The sequence below is a fragment of the Triplophysa dalaica genome, chromosome 11, assembly GCF_015846415.1.
Source record: "Triplophysa dalaica isolate WHDGS20190420 chromosome 11, ASM1584641v1, whole genome shotgun sequence".
NCBI classification, from domain to species: Eukaryota; Metazoa; Chordata; class Actinopteri; order Cypriniformes; family Nemacheilidae; genus Triplophysa; species Triplophysa dalaica.
The window spans coordinates 16,314,523-16,331,622 of record NC_079552.1 but is presented as its reverse complement, the minus strand read 5'-3'; the positions used below and the strand labels follow the sequence as shown (position 1 = coordinate 16,331,622).

The following is a 17,100-nucleotide window of genomic DNA, read 5'->3' as shown; positions in this document are numbered from 1 at the left end:
GCAATGTTAAAAAGTATTTCTGCCTGGATAAATATATGCATTTTCCCTATAAAGTGAAAAATATTTAAAAAAAAATTATTGGGCCTCTGACACACAACCTTTTCAAGCCTATTCTAAAGTGAAAATAATATAAAAAAATATATATATATTTTTTTTGCTTATATGAATGTAAATATAAGTTAAATATAAATGCTTATATGAAAGAAAGTTCTTGCTAAAAACAGTGTCAAAATCTGATGGTGCTTGTTTCTAAGCAATCACTGTAAAAAAGCTATCAAGAAACCTCATTAGGCTTCAGGTCCATCCATATTCTATTGTCAACATGATGAGCAGACAAGACTCAAACAAAGAGCTGAAGGATAATGGGACATTAGTTGCATGGGCAGAATGATTGTGACAACAGCCCAGCATTTTTAAACACTGCAGTCCAACTGAGAGAAATCAAGACGTCTGAAAATGAGATCAGTCCTGGTCATGACTGGACCATCAGGGCAAGGTGGGGTCAAACGATGTCAGACAGACAGAATACACACTCAAACTGCTATCTCTCACTGGGAACAAAACTTTGCATAGTAGTTTTACTGCTACATTTGTAAATCACAGGATATATAGCCGATAAAGAACTGAGAACAACACTACTGAACATGTCTGAATGATAGTTCACCTGAAAATCTATATTAGTCTTTAATCTTTAAAAGTCATTAAAGAGCTGTATATGACAATTTCTTCTGAGGAAGACAAAATAAGATTTCTCAGTGGTTTTGTCCAATGTTGTTTGGTTACCAAACATTCTTCAAAACATTTTATTTTGCGTTGTGTATTCAAAAGAAAATGAAAGATAATGGTGAATAAACGATGAAAGATTATTTTTGGGTGAACTGTCCCTTTAAGTTTACAGAGGAGAGAAAGAACAGTAAGCCAGCACACATGACTGTATACACTTTGTCAATGTGAAATGAACTTGGTGGAAAATATGCACAAGAGGCTAAACTTTTAGCTAAAATATGCTAAAATATCAACTTGATCCACAATCAAGTTTATTTTCATTTTCCCTATATAGGTAAAGGTCTATAAGTAAACCTCACCACAGGTCGAACTAATCATTGGGATGTGTATTCAATGCAGACGTATGTTACCTGGTCGTCCTGCCAAACCACTTGAAACAATAAAGGTGAGACAGATAGGGCAATTTGCCAATGCTGTTTTCTCTTCTCTGACCGTGATCGTAACAACAGTGAAAAGAATAAGGATGGTCCATTCTGGGACATTATGCGACTCCAGTGTATAAAAGTTAGCCTGTCCATTCACTAGGTGAGATAATTGGTCAGTTTTCACCTCTAAGGTAATAATCTTAATGTCACTTGTCTTCATTACAAAGCTTAATAAAACATTGAGCATTATATTCCATCAAAAACAGGACTACCCAGTCAAAAACAAGACAGCCACTGAACATCCCTAGCAATGTTTACAGTTACATATAGCAGTCCAAAGAAACTGCACACCCAACATGCTGATGTTTCCAATCAAAAGGGATAAAACATAAATATTCTTGAAATTAGGCTTTTTTATCCTAACATATGTATTTTTTCAAACAAAATTAGCAATAATATTTGAATTATTCATACTATTCATGATAATATAAACAACATAATAATATAGGCCAAATCTGAATAGCTCACATAATAAGAATTAAAATAGATCCAACAGTATAACAACAAATAAAGAGAAATGGACGTTTTGCTGAACATTTGTGGCTTTTATGCAAGAAATTGTCTTAAACATGTAATGCTTTGGTTGATGTGGTATGGCGAGCCAAGTTTCAGTTTTGAAGACATTGAAGGAGGGTCAGCACTGTAGCCTACCCCATTATGCCTATGAAAAGGACCTCAACAAAAAAGCCCATCAGTGTATTCTCAGTCTGGCTCCAATACACAAACTTAAACTCATCCTTGATTTTGACCTAGACTTTAATCCTTGCAACACAGTAATATTTAACATTAATGCACACTATGATGGAGAATGTCAGAATCCACTCCTACACTGAATAACTCTCATATTAAGATAACCCTAAAGCAAGTTTACATGAGGTTCAAATGCAAAACCTTTCCAAAAATGTAGGAATGGCTGGATATTTCGACTAAAAAACTGCAATGTGCGCAGGTTGAAATGTTTGCCTCCTTAAATTTTTAAGTACAACCAAATTGCTTTTACACGTCTTATGGTAAAATTTACTGTTTTAACTTTTGATCACTGGTGAGTTGCTGTAACTTTAAAATAGTTGAAAATGCATATTTTTATAAAGTAATGTTACAACATTACAAAATAGTAAAATTGAAATGTTTGGAAGGACGTTTTAAAATGTACCAGATGTGCTGCTTGTGGCCTGGGAGGACTCGGACGCGATGACTGAACGGTCATATGTAAACACCGCCTTGCACGGCGTGATTCCTTTCTTTTAAACCCGTTCAGAGAAACATGTTAACAAACAAGGATAACTTGGCTCCGGTGGTCAGACGGCGAGGGTCTACAGGCACAGAGGCGCACTGTTTGCGCGCTTCATTATGCGCTTTGGTGTCAGGTGCGTTGCTGTAATTAGAAAACGCGTGGGTCAAAGGGAGGACTGTTTGACTGTGCTTTAGCAAGTCCTCAGCAGTGTACTTCTCTTATAGCAATGAACACGTAAAGTTTGCAGAGCTGCCTATAATCCTCCCTTGAAAGAGGGTTTCTTTGTTCTAAAGCAGTGTTAGAAGGCAAATCACTTCCTTTAGTGAAGCCGCTGCTTTTCATCTGTGGCGTTTCATGTCCTAATTAAGAACCAGTAATGGGGTCTCCCTCTTCAGATAAGTGATTTCTGCTATAGTTCCCAAAAGCAGTCTTTAATGATCATCGTGATATACTTAAATACTGTTTCATTAGGAAGCTCATAGTAATTATTCTTTGACCGAAATGAAACGTGGAAGGGGTGAAAGACATTAATGGGAGCCCAGAGGTCACGTACCGCTCTTTTATTTGGAGGAATTATGCATCAGCTGCACGCGGAAGGAAATGTTCAATAGATTAGGCGCTCATCGGAGTTACGCGACCAACACTGAGTAAAATCAGCGGGTTACGCACTTGAAGTGAGAGAACTGAAGCCCAAGTGGTGAAAATCCTCCCTTCAATTTTCGAGCAACACCAAAACTGGCAAAACACAATTGACACAGGGTGCAATACGCACCAACGCTTGATTGAGGGAGGAGAACTGATCAATGTGTTTACATCCACTACAGCTGAGGGGATCTTACTTTTATGCCTACTCTCATTTGACACCTCGAGACTGAAACTGGAAGTGAATTCTAACATTATCTTCAACACGTAGGTGTCCGGCTACTGGTCTAGGCCCAACTTATGAATTAGTTCACTAACCATGAATGAAAGTCTTAAGAAAAAGTGATTTACATTTAGGTGGCAATCTGGAGTCTTACAAACGCGCAACTGGCTTTGCTTGAGATGTACGGGCTAAGCTCTAATGTGATTTTCCCTTTTCTTTGACCACTGAATGTGGGGGTATTTGTTCCGCTGTTTGGCGCATTCGGCGGTACCCTTTGAATGTTCAAACACGAAGTAGGCTAAGATGATTTAGGTTACATCAATGCACTCACACAGGTCGTTTCTGCAGCGCGCATCCATGCAGGAATTTGTAGTAAATCCAGACCTCCTGGCTCTCGGCTCTTGACCCCCTCTCTGTGTTTCTGGGCTACCTCCGGGGGCATGTAGTGGAGAGGGCCATTAGGATATTTGACAATCTCAGCTTGTTACAACTCCATCAGTTAATTGGATCCCTTGTAGCGCCGCTCGTTTGACTCATCTGCTACTTAAAAAGACAAAAGCGCACTGGGGGTCGTTCACACCTCGCGTCCCCGAGCAGGTATAAAAGAGCCCCGGGCTCTACAAGCAGCATTCGACTTCACTCCTCAGAGGAAAGTATCTCTGCTGCGGATAACTTTCGTTTAGAGAGATATTTTAGAAACACTAATCAGAAGCCATGCAGATGCCTCGAAGAGCTCACGAACCTTTTGGACAATCAATGCGTCCACATGCGGCTTTCCATCCGGACTATGTCAGTAACGCCTGCTTGTCTACTCCATCAAAACCGAGCACAGGGAAATCCTTCACAATCGACGCACTCCTCGCAAGGCCCGTTCATACGGAGAGAGAGACGACAAATCTATATCGGAACATAAGCAGTCAACCAACAGTGTCGACCACCGGAGTCCCATTCGCGTCACATGTTTACTCGCAAATTCCACAATTTGCGTATAACCAGGGCATTATGCATACACAGACTGGGTATCCTGTTTTCTGTTATCCACCTTACAACTACCAGACAACGTGTCGTGGAGCTTTGTACGCACAAGGTATGTAATTTGACAAACATAACTACCTGGAAACGTTTTTATTTCCAAATATATTTCCGCCAAATTAAGGGGGAAATTAAATTCAGTGTTCTAACCAATGCACATATTTTTCACGCACAGATGCTGTACTCGCAAAAGCAGGAGTCCACTCTAACTATAAACACAAAACTGGAAAGTCCAAAAGAATGCGCACCAGTTTCACCAACGAACAGCTGTCCAGACTGGAGAAGGAATTTGCACGCCAGCAGTATATGGTGGGATCAGAGCGTTTCCTCCTAGCGTCTGCTCTTCAGCTCACTGAAGCACAGGTAAATTCAGATCAGTTATGAATTGAAATTTTATTTACATTTTATTTTAAACTACGAATAGGCCTATTCAGCGCAGTTCAAGAACTGAATCGGATTTTTTGTGTGCAGGTTAAAGTTTGGTTCCAGAACAGACGCATCAAGTGGAGAAAACAAAGTCTTGAGCAGCAACAGGCCAAACTTGCCAAACTAGGAATCGCAGTGCCGTCGAAAAGCCCAGGATCTCAGGGCAGAGAGGACGAGGAGAGAGATTTCACAGAGGACTCTGATGTCGACATTGACATCGACGATTCACTACAAGACTGAGAAAAAAACATCTGCAATTTCTATTGTACATATTTCATTTTTTTGTATTGGGCCAATCTTTTCTTTGTACAAATATTTAATTAATAGATATATATTTAAGGTGTTTGACTTAAACACCATTGCTCTTATAAGGGTATATTTGTTTTCATTAAAAAAAGTTTCTATATTGATGAAATAAAGGAAATATATTTTTTAAATTGAGCAAATATATCTCCAGTCTGTTTTCTGAAAATACATTATTTTACTAAATAAACAAGTCACAAAAAACAACATGCTGTATAAAGCAGCAGGCCTATCCAGTATAAAGTAATGCCCAATTTCAGGAAGAAAGTAAAACTACTATCACACTTATTTTAGAAGGTTAATACATTTTCATTCTATATACAGTAAATTAAATAGATATTGAGTGGATTTTGTCATATTAAATTAAGCCATCCATTTTGAATGGTTTATTAGCAATTGTATATTTGCAGATATTGGTCATGAAGAAGTAATGAATTAATAGTACAATTTATTGTAAATATAATGTAGTATAACAATATAATGTACACAATGTCCATAATCTGAAACATTATAAATGTCAAATATTCAAAAGATATCACAAAATCATTAAATATGTTGTCCTTAAGAGGAGAGCTGGAATAAAATTGAGATAAATTGGCATTTTCACCTCCTATAGCTGCACTTAAGTACTTGTCTGAAATTAAATGTTAAAAGTTTGCCAGATATAACTCAACATAACTTAACATGGTGGGAACATCAAACGAATCGGGATTAAAGGGAAAGTTCACCCAAAAATTAAAATTCTGTCATCATCAACTCACCTTCGAGTCCAAATCGGAATAAACGTCTTTGTTCTGATGAATACAGAGAAAAACATTTGAAAGAATGCTTGTAACCAGACTGATTCCCCCCCCCCCCATTGACTATTATAGTAGGATAAAAATACAATGGTAGTCAAAGGGGCTCAAAACTGTTTGCTGTCCTACATTCTTCAAAATGTCTTCTTTTGTGTTCAACACAACTAAAAAAAGCATGAAGTAATTTTTCCTACTATGGGAGTCAATGGGGGGCGAGATCTATTTGGTTATAAGCGATCTTCCAATTTCAAATATCCTTCTCTGTGTTCATCTGAACAAAGAAATGTATACAGATTAGGAACAACTCAAATGATGACTGAATTTTTGGGTGAACTATCCCTTTAATACCTCACAAAATCTAAAAGGTTTGAAAAAACATTTCAATAAACTTTATCAATAACATTACAGCAATGGAACTGCAGAACTATTTTGGGTAGATTAAGGCAGTTCCTGTTGAAATGACTAAAAAAAGAGCTTAATCTGAGTTCCAAGGGCAGCTGGAGTTAGGTAGTTTGTCTCTCCATTGTAGACAGAGCCTTTTAGGCATGGTTGTGTCTTCTTGTTGTCTCAGCTCCGCATCAGACTAAGACATGATAAAGCCCGTTAGCATGGCGGCTTTGTGCAGTGACAGCCTTAATAGTCTTGATAAAGATGGATTAGTAATCCTGCTCTAAGAACACAGTGATTACTAGTTAACAAACTAGTCACAATGTTTCTGTTCTGCTCTCTTAATCCAGTTTAGACCCAAATTAGGAATACAGAAAGGGAAAAGAAATCTTCTCAATGAATAATGTTCCCTTATCAAAATAACAAAGAATCAAACCATTAAAAATATGTTAAATGGTTCAACATCTGTGTAATATTGTATATACAGAATACAAAACAGGGCTTCAAATATCACAAATAGCAGAGGTGCAATGTATTATTTTTGTTTTTACCTTTCAAAAAATGTACTTCATCATTTTATAAAATATCTTATTAACTCAAATACATTTTTTATACATGACAAATACATAACAATGTTATGTTTTTTACCCTTAATAATTAACTACATTACAAAATTGTCTAATTTCCTCCTTTTACTGAAGTCAATTTTCATAGTAAAAGTACTTCTGAAAAAAAGTCCTACATTTCTAATGATTTGAAGAATTAAAGGTAAAAACTCCATGTGTTAACGCAATGTATAGTGGAGTATAAAGTAAATATACTGTACCATGTAGCGAAGTTTAGTTTTTTTCAAAAATAAAAACATTCTGATACAGTACAGATACTTGAAAATGTACTTTATAATAACAATACTTCACTACTGCCCACATTTGACAAATTGATTTCAAACTTGAATATTTAAGAAACAATAACACACCCATCTGTATACAATTGTATGTTTGGATTACAGCCAAAAGCATAGATTAAAATGTTAAAAAGAGAAACACTGATTATTGACCCTTGTGTTTCATTTCACATGATTAGTGACTTTAGAGAAGAAGAAAGGCTTTTATAAGAGCAATGTCATGGAGACCTCCTTTCTTTTATCCTAAATCCTCTTTAAACAGGTACTTCTGGTAGTCCGACACAAACCGTATAGACAGAGAAAGATGAAAAGACAGGGAAAGACAAAAGCAGCAGCGAGAAAGACAAAAGTGTTGAGCAAGACAATGACTGAACATATTTCTTCTGCTGTCGTCCCATCAGTCATCTTTGTTTGTCTTACTCCAGACACGTGTGGATATGTGCGTGTGTTTGTTTATGTATGGACAAACTATCTGTGATGTGATCTGGTGTAATCTCACAGTAGGCCAAGATGTCCAGCAGGGAGAGGAACCCTGGGAAAAACCACAGGACAGAAGCAGCAGGAAAAGGGGAGGAGAGCTCACCGTTCCAATTAGTCATCTCCCCCTCTATGCCACCTCCAGGGCCTCAGTGTTCCCCCCTATCGCTAGTATTAGCACAGTGTCTCACCGGAGACAGGGATACATCGTCTTCTTATCTGAAAATCAACCAATAGCTAACACTAGACTCTCTCATCCACAGAAAACAGATTAAACGCACTCGATCAAGGGACATCATGGTCTAATAATCATCTTTACAAACAACCAAGTGAAATCTTTTCAGATAAAGAGATAGTGTGTCATTCAGTTATGTCATTCTGAATGCTTTATTTTAGGGGCTTTAAAAAAAGTGTAATGACTTTTATGTGCAGTGGATTTAAGACCTTAGTATATTAAAGTGTAGTAAGTGTATTAACCATGGTTTTCATGATTTGTTGATTGATTTGTATAACCATGCTATAGAAATAAAGATTTCCATAGATAAGCCAGGGTTCCTGTTCGTAATGGAAAGCATGAGTTAGTTCTTGAGTTAGTTGACAAATATGACAAACCAAAACCACCTAACCACGAAGGAACATAAGATTTGAGTATTTTCGCATTGAAACTGAGTTTTGCATTTTATGTGCAGCAAAATGTGCGTCCTCTCTCTCTAATGGTCATTAACATTAATCGCTAGCGTTTGAAGTACTTGCACGCTATTGTGTCTTTGTGAAAGGTTTAGTATGTGAACACAATGACTTCTAACACGTTGACTGAAAGATGGACTGAAAGGACCACAAGGCGAGGTCCTACTTAAAGCGAGCACTTTATGCTAATGAGCCGCCCAATGCAACATTTCAATGAGGCTTTTTACTCAGGAAATTGAGCCGTTCCTGTTTTCCCAAGCTTTCGAAACGTGAACAACGACCATTAAGAGTGAAGCAAGTACCTCTCCAAATCAAAGACAATTTCATGCGCGCAGCAGGAGATGCCCACAGTAAACACGGTTGAAAAATCTGTAATACTTGTATTCATTTATTTATCTTTCTCGTGTTATTTTCAAGAGTCAAATACAAAAAGATTAAAGCAGTGATGTGGTAAAGATAGAGTGAAACACTGAGGCTGGGCATGCAATTGTGCAATGTGCAGGTGTCAAACTGACGTGTCACGCAGGTGGCAGTAGCGCATGTTTGTGACTTTTCCAGCTCGTTCAGATCGAGTGAAAATCTGCAGCTTCTCAATGAGAACAGATTAGCTGAGCACACCAATGTAATGAGAGACAAAATGGTCAATTAGCTCTTTTTTTAGATGGAAGTGTCAGCGCGTCCGAACACAATTGTGAGTCCAAATCAGCATCTATTTTTGTCAAGTCAATCATATGCATTATTTTTTCAATACTTCATGTTCAAATTTCAACCCATTTGATCTAGGCCTAAATCCCATTGATCTACGCTGTCAGTATGTTCAACATTCAAATAAAAAACGTGCAGTACACCTTCTCAGACTAATTTACATTTACTAATAAAGAGCTTGCTTCGAAAAACAGATTATACGTGATCTGGAGATGTGCATAGAGGCCTCCGACCACTTGGGGCAGCATTTTACAACCGGTTTTATGCACATTGTACGAAGACAATACAATTTTGTGGTGTAATCCTATATTCTAAAAAATGTTTAAGTAGACTAAATGTTAGCCCTTTATTTAGCTTCTCACTTTACTCGAGCAATGTTTCATATTTAACAGGAATAAGGTAGAAATAAAAATACACGAAATTCATGAAAGGGCATCCCTTTATCTTGATTGAAGACGGAAATCACACAACAAATAGACATTGTATGTTCATAAATAATACTGGGTTTCCCCTGACTTTCACTTGTACATATTTTTCTTAAAAAGTCATGTATGTATAATCTATAAATAATATATACGAAAGAGCATCCTTCTTTTGATCAAAGTCAGAAATCCCACAATGAATAGGCATTTTACATTCATTGATACCTCTGGGTTTCCCCTGACTTTCAAGGAAAAAAATTTAATCAGGTTCTCTGGCCACAGAAAAGGTAATCACTTGATCTGTAACCAACTTAATGACGTAATCATTATGAACAATTAATCACAAGTTCATCTGTTGGAGGTTTTCTAGTTTGTCCATTACAACAAACTATATAGACATGAGTCATTAAAACCTAGGCACATTTTCTGCTAGGCTGTGAATAATTAATGAAGGGAAGGTGTGTTTATTTCTGTGGCTAAGCTTTCCTTACCACAATGCTTGCATGTCTTTCAATAAGGATGTTTTACCTTCCGTAATGTACCGTAAGGTGTTTAAAATGTAATGCTCTCCAACAGAAATTTCAATGAATTCATTCATTTTTGTACAAGAAATATTGTATATGCAGAAGAAAAGTTTGATAATTAATTAATTTGTTTTTTATCCCCTAATATGATTAGTTTCCTTCTCATCTTTGATTACTATGATGTTTATAATGTAACAATTAAGAGTCCGTATATGTAGCTCTCTTCAAAACATTTTTCATAAACATTTTTATACATCCTCATAGATATTTTTCGAATCACATCTTCCTTTAAATCACATTGAATAGTGGATGCCATGGTTTAAATCCTGTGATGCATATCGAAGGTAAATTCTGATTTTAATGCTCAGTCCAGAAACTGACTTCTCAGAATCCCTTCACTTTCAGAGACGTTCAGCAATTCCACCACTATATCTCCATCACTTTCTTCCTCTACCTCACTGGATGTCTGTAGCTCCCCTTCACCTTTCCTTCCCAGGTCCAGGTAGCCTTTGGCAAGGGGGTTGGTTCCTCCACTCCAAACCCCAGACGAAGTACTATTTTTGCCAGCTTGGGCTGTGGAAGTCCAATCATCCCACGTTTGCATGGCGCTGTCAATTTAATGTTGTCCTGATTCAATGGTTATAATCCTATTACCGGGGGTCAATGCAACTGTAGACTTGGCCCAATGTCACATCTGCGTTGCTTTCTCCACTGTATAGCCCACAACAATACGCAGCTCCACTTTTGCTTTCTCCTTCTGTGCTAAATTTGCACAAATTTCTTCAAGCTAAAAGTAATCCAGAAGGATGTTGGGAGCCTTTTTTAGTAATTTACTCTCTTACAGCTGTCTGAGCAGAAATCTTCGTCTCACAGCTTTAACAGGATGTGAAGAGCACTTGTCTTTGACAGCCCGTCACAGCTTTATGACAGGTACTTGTACACCCATTTACTTTGCTATCTAAATGAGGACTGTAGTTATAAATACTATAAAGTAACCCACAACCTGCCATTAAACAAAAAACCGACTTTTCTTTATTTAGTGTTTTTATACGACAAGCCCTCATTTTTAATAGCAATAAAATTATTGTTTGTAAAATGCAATTTGTAAAATTATTAGAGATTAATTTTTAATCTATTGTTCACTCATATTATCATTCATTAATGTTAAATTAACTTCAAAAAGATTATTAAGGATTTTGGAGGACATTTGAAATTTTTTAAGGTGATTCATCAAAATTCATCAAATTTACAAAAATGTGATTAATCAAAATGAACAATTTAGGATATAGTGTTTATGGACAGAAGGTCAGCATGACACTTTTGGTTTTAGGTATTGTGGGTATAGCGTGAGAATGAACTCAAGTACCGAGCATTGAAAGGGATTTTCCTCTTGTATGAACTGTTTCCTCTTGTTGGATCTAAGAGATAAATGTCTATTGCTGAATGATTTGTAATCAGATGCTTTGTATCTTAAGTGTTGTCAATAAAAGTTTAAGGTTATTGTGTTTCATCATTTACAGTAATAAAAAAGACGAAAATGAATGTTACAGCACTTTTATTTATAAAAAAAATATTTTGAAAATTATTTATTAAAAAAATTAATGTTACAGCACTTTAATTTATGGATTCATTTATTGATCCTCCTCTCCATCACTTTACCAATCAGTCATGTACGAGGTTTCGTTTCCATTAGAACACAATTTGTGTAGACTTCTGCCTATGTGGTCTGTATATTATCTGTCAATAGTCTGCTACTGTGACGAATATCCTGCCTATTTAGGCAAATAACTATCAAATTTAGATTTGCTGTTTATAATTGAAATATGCTTTTAGCTCAATAAAAAGAAATCAAACGTGTTTATTTCTACCAATTGAATAAATGTAAATGTTTATTTATTTATGTTTTGATTTATTTATTTATAAGAAGTCTAATCGGTAACTCATTACCAGCATCCTACAAATTCTGCAAATTCTACGTTTTATTTTCAGTATCAGAAGTTAACACAGATTTAAAATACAAAAGACTCTTCATCACAAATTCTTTTTTTAGTAGATAGTTTGAGCAAATAGAGAGGAGAACTCTCGTGATCAGGTTAACATGATTTTTTTTAAAACTCCACTGTTGGAGAAATAACCTCTCACCCAAAATAAAATAATTTCTCGATGGTAACCAAAACTGCTCACTTTCAAAGAGATGACCATTGGAGATTTTAGAGGTCGTTCTCACTATGACGCTGCCAAATGTACAAGGTGATTCAACAAAAGGAAAGATTTTAAGAGATAAGGGGTGCATGAAAGATGGATGATGACGTGGCACCTGTTTTGGGGTAAAACTGCCTGTACCTTACCCAGTATTAGGGATTTCCCTCTTCCATGGAATTTTCACCCATTTTCATTCAGAAGCTTAAAAAGCCGAAGCACTCAACTGTGACAACACAAAAATCCATTCACAGCTTTATTGTGATAACTGAAAATTAAGATGAATACTATTGTGTGTTTTGTATTTTTGTTGGCCATTGGCCTGTGCTTTCCGATTAAAGAGTTCAAGATTGACTTCGATGGAATGTTGAGAACCAACCTACTGCCTAATGGTGGAACACTGTCTGTAAGCAATGAACTTTATAAACTTTGGCCCATTTAGGCACATAAAAAAATCTCGTTGATCTGACTTTTTTTCTATTTGATTAACAGAACTGCTCAGAAAATTGTGAAGATGCAGAGGTAAGAACTTACTTTATGTTATTTGTTTTACTTCAGTTTTTATGTGTTGAAATGAGTGCTGGCTTCAGAATGTGTGATTATTACTGTGTAGACACTCTTTCTTGCTTTTTGAACCACAGACTTATCAGAATAGCATATCACAGCTGCACTATCGGCTCAGACTTCCTTTTCACATGCATTTTCTTGCATGCCACTAAAGATGAAACAAACTGTTTGTTTTATTCCTTGTCATTTTGATCATGAAGCTGGAAGCTAAAATGGTTTTGCCATAGACAGAGAGCACTCTAGGCAACATTTTTTACTAAACAGTTGTTTAATTAAAACTATAACTATTCTTTTCATCTAGGGAAAATGCCAATGTGTTGATTTCTCCAGTTGTATGGTAAGACATGAACAATGTTACTTCACACTTGACAAACTATCAGTTCATTTATGTACATCATTTATTGATATTTATGCTTCTTATGACTGTACACAATATTGTCTATTAAACTTTATTTAGATTACTGTATTACAAAATACTAGTGCTAATATAACAATGTTGTTTACATTAGGAATACGATGTGTGTGATTGCCTTAAGAAGATCAACTTTACAAGAACAAACAGAATAAAAGTTTGCAGGAGACTAAAGGTAAGGATTGATTTTAACATGAATTGTCATGTTATTGTTCTTGCTTATGTAAATTAAGAGGAGAATCAAACTAATTGCCTGTATGATCAGAACAAATATGTGTTAATAAGTTGCGAGAAAAAAACATGTCTCACAATGCAATGTGTTATGCCACACTGTAAACCCAAATGTTCAAAATAGTCAGAATAAGTAACGTACACTTCATTTTCTAAAAACGTTCCACGTATTTAAATATTTTAGGTTCCTGAAACACTTTTTTACTTTTGAGTAAAGTATAATGATTATTTTTTAATTAACTTGAAGTTTTGACTAAAACTCAAAAAATTGATTTGCTCCTTGTTCAGTTTACTTAATCTAAACATGTAAATTCAGGATTTCCAATTCCCAGCATGCTTTGCGTCAGACTGCATTGGGGGAGAAAAGGAAATGTTTTTGATTATTTTATGTGGTTAGAAAAGTTAAAGACTTGTTAGTGTTTAATGTTCACTTCCCTTAGATATTTAGAAGAGTTTGACATATTTTTCAGTTTATGTGGTTACCATTGTTTAGAAGAGTTGTGTATGTGCTTAGTGTCTGCAAAGCTACATTTCACCTATAACATGAGTTATGTATCCAGTGAGCAGTAACTGTGCTAATACCAGGTCTGAGATCAGTCTCGTTTTGCTCTTTTGGGGTTGCATAAGTCAAGTTGCTTGATCAAAATACAGAATATGAAAGAATTTAGTTTAGTTAACCTTAAAATGTTTAGTTAACCCAAACTTATTTGTTTAAGTTCTGTCTACTTAATTTGATAAAAAGGATAAATTAATATTTAAGTCGCACTTGCTAAGATTGGGTAAGAACTTTAACTCAACAGTAATCAAAATGTGAAAGTTTTGTTTACTTTAACCAAGAACCTCTAAAACTCAAAAAATGCATATATTTGACTATTGCCAACTTACCTGGGCATAACAGTGCATTCTTGCTGATTGCCGAAAACGTTATGAAATCTTTCTTGTTTAAGCCACTAAAAAATCACCATTCACATTATGAACACCTATTTTTCATCTTAACAAGTATTTAACAATTATTTTTCTTCTTACAGACGCTACCAGATTTAAGAAATGTAACAGACTGGCAGACACCAAAGTCTCCTAGAGTCTTACTGGACGCAATTCTAACGAACTATCAAAAATCAATGGCAAAACTGAAGTTGGGTTGATATTATCTGTAAATATTTATAATACAGTATATTTATTGCGTGATTTTTTATGTATTTATCTGTAATTATTTATAAAATAATATGTTTATTTATTTCATTTATTTATTTATTTATTATTGTCACCATGCATGTTTGTAACTGTCAAACATAGAGGTCTTCCAATAAAGTCCCATTTCAAATCCAGTTTCAAATGTAGCAAATTTCATGGATGAATGGAAAATAATGCTTTAGGTAGGACAAAATTAATATGGACAATTTATACGGACACAGATGACCCACTGGCTCTAACTTGTCACAGGTCAATACTAAAGAGATGATGAAGCAACAAATGTATTAATTGACTCGTCACACAATATTTTTTTTTTAAAACATCTAAATAAGCTACACATTTTGCACCACAAGAGGGCAGCAGTTAACAACCAATTAAATACGTTTTATATTTATGGATTTCATGTCAGTTTAGTTTAAGCAGTGTTTCATATTCAACTGAAAAATAACAATTTTAGGTTAAGGTGTAACAGTGGTTGGGGTAACATGAAATAATTTAAGTGAATAAACATAGTTCTGCTTTCTTATTCATCTTTCAGTCTCAGTTATCTTTTTGTGTTCGAAGGGATACTCCGCCCCAAAATTGAAAATTCTGCAATTTCCCAGGTTGTTCAAAAACTTCATGATATTATTAATATAGCCTATTTTGAACACAACAACAAACGATGATTTTGGGAAAATGTTTAAATGGTAGTTAGAGGTTCACTGGAATGTTTGCTTCAAAATGTCTATTTTTGTGTTCAACAGAACTCAAAGATAGCCTATACATTTTTAATGATGTCGCAGAAATATAATTTTCTTACATCTTTCCAAATATCTTTCTTTGTGTTCATCAGACACATAGAAATCTATACACTTTTGGAACCCATTGAGGGTGAGTAAATGATGACAGAAATTGTATTTTTGGGTGGAGTATCCCTTTAAGGCCAGTTTTTCTTTTATGTGTATGCATGCTGAAAAATCTAAAAGAAGACAAAGGGTCTTCATTGAGTCTTCATTGAGGGTTACTTTTATTTCAATTTCCCAGACGTGCCAGTTATTGTATTTTTACCCGTTGAAAATGTGTTGAAACTAAATTATTATTGAATACAGTGTTTAGGAGTGAACACTGTCTTGTCCAAAATCTTTGCAAATATAAGAAAATCAATTCTGTGTTAACGTAAATATTTGTTCTGTGAAATGGGGAATATGTCGTCTTGGCTATTTGAATGTGCACGAGATTTATGATTTCACATGATTTCTTGTGGCGAAAGGTTTGAAGCCTCCCATCCTCCTATATCTCTTCATCACTCTCTCCCTCTCTCTCTATCTCAGCATGGTAGTTTTTAATTCTGTGTTTGTGCAGATGGTTGGTTGCCCCATTAGTATTCATTACAGATTCCTTGAGCTCTTAATTATGGAACAAGAGAGAAGAGTGGCAGACGGAAACACTGAAGAGTCTCTCTCGCGCGCTCTCTTCTTTTCACCTTTAGGTCCGTGTATGGCACAGTGAAGATGTATGAAGGCTGTTTAGAATGGCTGCATGCGGGCGAGCAGGAACCATATTTTTGGTGTGCATTGAAAATTTAATATTTCAGATATACAAAATGAATGTAATGTGTGGCATAATGCAAATCATCATTAGTTGCTCTTTTATTTTAATACCAGCTCTTATAGGCAAATCTCTGCCAGAAAATATATTATATTAAAGAAAATGTCATGCTGAGAGGATTATTTAGTGAAAACGTCTTGGAACTTTACACATTGATTCCATGGCTTGAGCAAACAGACACACAAACTAACAGTTTAATATGCTACAAGTGTTATGAACGAAGTTGTTTAAATTGAGATGTGAATATTTTAGACTCAGTGCTTATAGCCTAACACTTGAAGAGTTTATTTCCAAAATGAGATAACTCGTTTTTAAATTGTTTCAAAAGTCATGTTTTTGTAATTGTGCATTCCAGTTAATATCAATCAAGTTTTTTTATTTAAAGCATAATAACTAATACTGCTTACTATCACAATAAAAAACAATAAAAACATAATAACATAATAAAAACATGACTCTCATTTTGGAGACAAACTCTTCACTTGTTCATTAATTGGAAATTTAAAAAGCAAAAGACTGCCATGTTTTTGTTGGTTACGAAAGTGTTAAACAGTTCAGTGTGTATTGCTATAATTCAACAAAAAACGAAGTTATTCGCAATGGCTAGATTTATTCAATTTAGACTAAGTATATACGGTGTCTAGTTCATTTGTAAATTTTAAGAGATCATTTTAAACACTTACTGTGTGCATTCACGGGCTTTTTGCTGTCTAAATAGGCGCTCAACATGTTGTTCTCTCAATAATGTCCAACTGTAATGATTTTCTAATGCGCACTGGAGTCAACGATCCTGTCCAACGTTTAGTCTAATTATTACCTTTACAACCAGAAAATGAAACGCTCGCTGAATAACCTCTTAAGGTAAATAAACACAGGCCTGTAAATTAATAGCGAGGTAAAGTTCATGAACTTTGCCGCTCCGCAATGTTTCTA

The 17,100-nt window shown here is 35.4% G+C and overlaps 1 protein-coding gene across 1 annotated transcript; it reads left to right on the top strand.

Moving 5' to 3' along the window:
• The first annotated feature begins 4,024 nt into the window (after nt 1-4,024).
• noto (notochord homeobox) lies at nt 4,025-5,008 on the top strand. Its single transcript, XM_056761399.1, has 3 exons — nt 4,025-4,397; nt 4,518-4,705; nt 4,814-5,008. Exons 1-3 carry the CDS (start codon nt 4,025-4,027, stop codon nt 5,006-5,008), a joined length of 756 nt encoding a protein of 251 aa, XP_056617377.1.
• Nucleotides 5,009-17,100: the final 12,092 nt, after the last annotated feature.